Genomic DNA, 2,159 nt, shown 5'->3' on the forward strand with positions numbered 1-2,159 from the left:
CATTAAAGGAATTAAATGGTCAAAGATTACGCTCGTTAATTGTCTCCGTAAAAAGGGACAAAGGGGACTTTGAGGCCCTTTTGTTGGCTGGTGGAGGTGGGGGAATAGGGGCTGGGGGGGGGCCCCCTCCCTCTCGTACCCCATATCGTCAAGGGGGGCCCCCTCATCCTCATCCACATTTCTCATCTTCTGCCAGAGGTGGAGGAGGGCCAGGAGGGCCACCTGGAGGGGGAGGTGGACCCCCACCAGGGGGCCCTCCCCCTGGTGGGCCCCCTGGTGGGGGGCCCCATATGCTATCTTCTTATTATTGGGGACCCGGTAGTGAATCCCCAGAGTTTAGGGGGAGAGAGGGGCCCCCTAGACATTTTGACCCCTCCTTAAGAGGGGGGCCCCCCTTTGATTATCCTGATAGAAGGGATTATGGGGTACTAGCACCTCCTCTTCGTGGTAGGGGCCCCCCACCACATGCAGGGGGCCCCCCACCTCCATACCCATTAAGGCATGAAGAAGAGATGAGGGGACGATTAAGAGGAAGTGCCGGAGGACAAGAAGGAGGAGGGTACGGTGCGGGAGGGCCCCCACCCTTAAGGTACCCTAGAGGGGGCCCACCTCCTGGGGGGCCCCCTCCTGGTGTTATGGAACAAAGAGGAGGGTACAGAAGGGGAGGATCTCTTGAGCCTGTAAGACCCCGCAGGAGATCTGTCTCCTCTTCTCCGTCATGGGGGGCAGGGGGGCCCCCTCATGGAGGGGGGGCCCCCCCTCCTATGCATGCAGGGTATAGGGAGCTTTGTACAAGGGATAATAGGGCATTTCCTGCTGATAGGGCAGCAGCACCTTGGGGTGGGGGGCCCCCCAGGGAAGGAGGGGCCCCCTATAGAAGAGAGACCCCACGTCGTCCTGGTGCCGGTGGCACAAGCGGCAGACCCTATACAAATGGGGGCCCCTTAGATGCAGTAGAAGAGGGAGGAGGAAGAGGAGGGGGCCCCCTAGGAGGAGGGGGGGCCCTCCCTCCTCCTTCGCAACATACAAGAATACCCATAGCAGCAGGAAGGGGAGGGTCACCTAGGGGATCAAGGGAAATGATGTACCCCCCTGCTGAGGAGGCAGGGGGAGGGGGGCCCCCGCCCTCACGTTTCTGTATTGATAGAGAAAGAGGGGGGCCCCCAAGGGGACCCCCTTCCCCGCCAAGAGGTAGGGGAGGACATGGAGCCTACCGGGAGATGGATCGATCCCGATCCCGGTCACGATCCCGATCCCGTTCCCGATCCTGGGATCGACGACCCCACGCCGCCGACTATAGAAGAAGAAGAGGGTCTCCTCCACACCCCTCAGGGGCCCCCCATATGATGGGGGGGCCCCCTCCAGATACAGAAATGAGAGGGGGAAGGGGTACTGAGGGGCCCCTCCTTGTTGAAGGGTCATGTCTCCCTACAGATGCAAGAAGGAGACACAGGAGTAGGAGCCCAAGGGCCCCACCACCAAAGGGTGGTGGGGGGCCCCCTTATATGGGTGGGGGGGCCCCTCCTCCTTCGCACTCCCCCCATGATAGACACGTAAGGGGTATTGTACCCAATGGGCCCCTCATGGGAGACGATCGATCCCGATCCCGTCACATAAGGGATCGTCGTGATGACAGTGGGGTCCCCCAGGGGGGCCCCGCAGGGGGCCCCCCACCCCCTGTACATGAAGAGTACGGGTGGGGTACTAGTAGTAGAAGAGAAGTTATGTGGGCAGGGCGACCCCAAGGGGGCCCCCATGGTGGGGGCCCCCATGGGGGCCCCCCACATGCCCCTCAAGCGGGAGGGGGGCCGCCACGCCGCCGAGGGGACTCACCACCACCAGGGCATAAGAGGCGGTTTGGTGGAGGGGGGCCCCTTGATGATTCTGTAGGGGGGGATGGAGGGGGCCCCCCCTCCGGTGGTTATGGGGAGGTAAGGGGACAAAGGAGACAGGTGTCTCCTGATGGTCATGGTGTACGTACAGCTGGGGTAAGAGGAGACAGAAGAGATAACAGGGCATGGGGAGGGGAAGGGGGCCCCTCTATATCCCTAAGGGGGCCCCATCCTGCAAATTAGAGGCATATTATTATATATAAATATTTATATATATATTTATATATATAAATATATAAATATATATATATATATTTATATATATAA

General features: G+C 59.7%; 1 protein-coding gene across 1 annotated transcript in view; it reads left to right on the top strand.

The window, feature by feature from the left end:
• Positions 1-2,075, top strand: part of EMWEY_00049680 (hypothetical protein, conserved) — a gene marked incomplete at both ends in the record, with an annotated part of 3,547 nt that extends 1,472 nt beyond the window's left edge. The window contains one exon of the mRNA XM_013477341.1: positions 9-2,075. Within this exon, the coding sequence (XP_013332795.1) occupies positions 9-2,075 (2,067 nt within the window). The remainder of the gene's footprint in view (positions 1-8) is intronic.
• Positions 2,076-2,159: the final 84 nt, after the last annotated feature.

This window comes from Eimeria maxima, genomic scaffold, assembly GCF_000499605.1.
Source record: "Eimeria maxima Weybridge genomic scaffold, Emw_scaff1191, whole genome shotgun sequence".
NCBI classification, from domain to species: Eukaryota; Apicomplexa; class Conoidasida; order Eucoccidiorida; family Eimeriidae; genus Eimeria; species Eimeria maxima.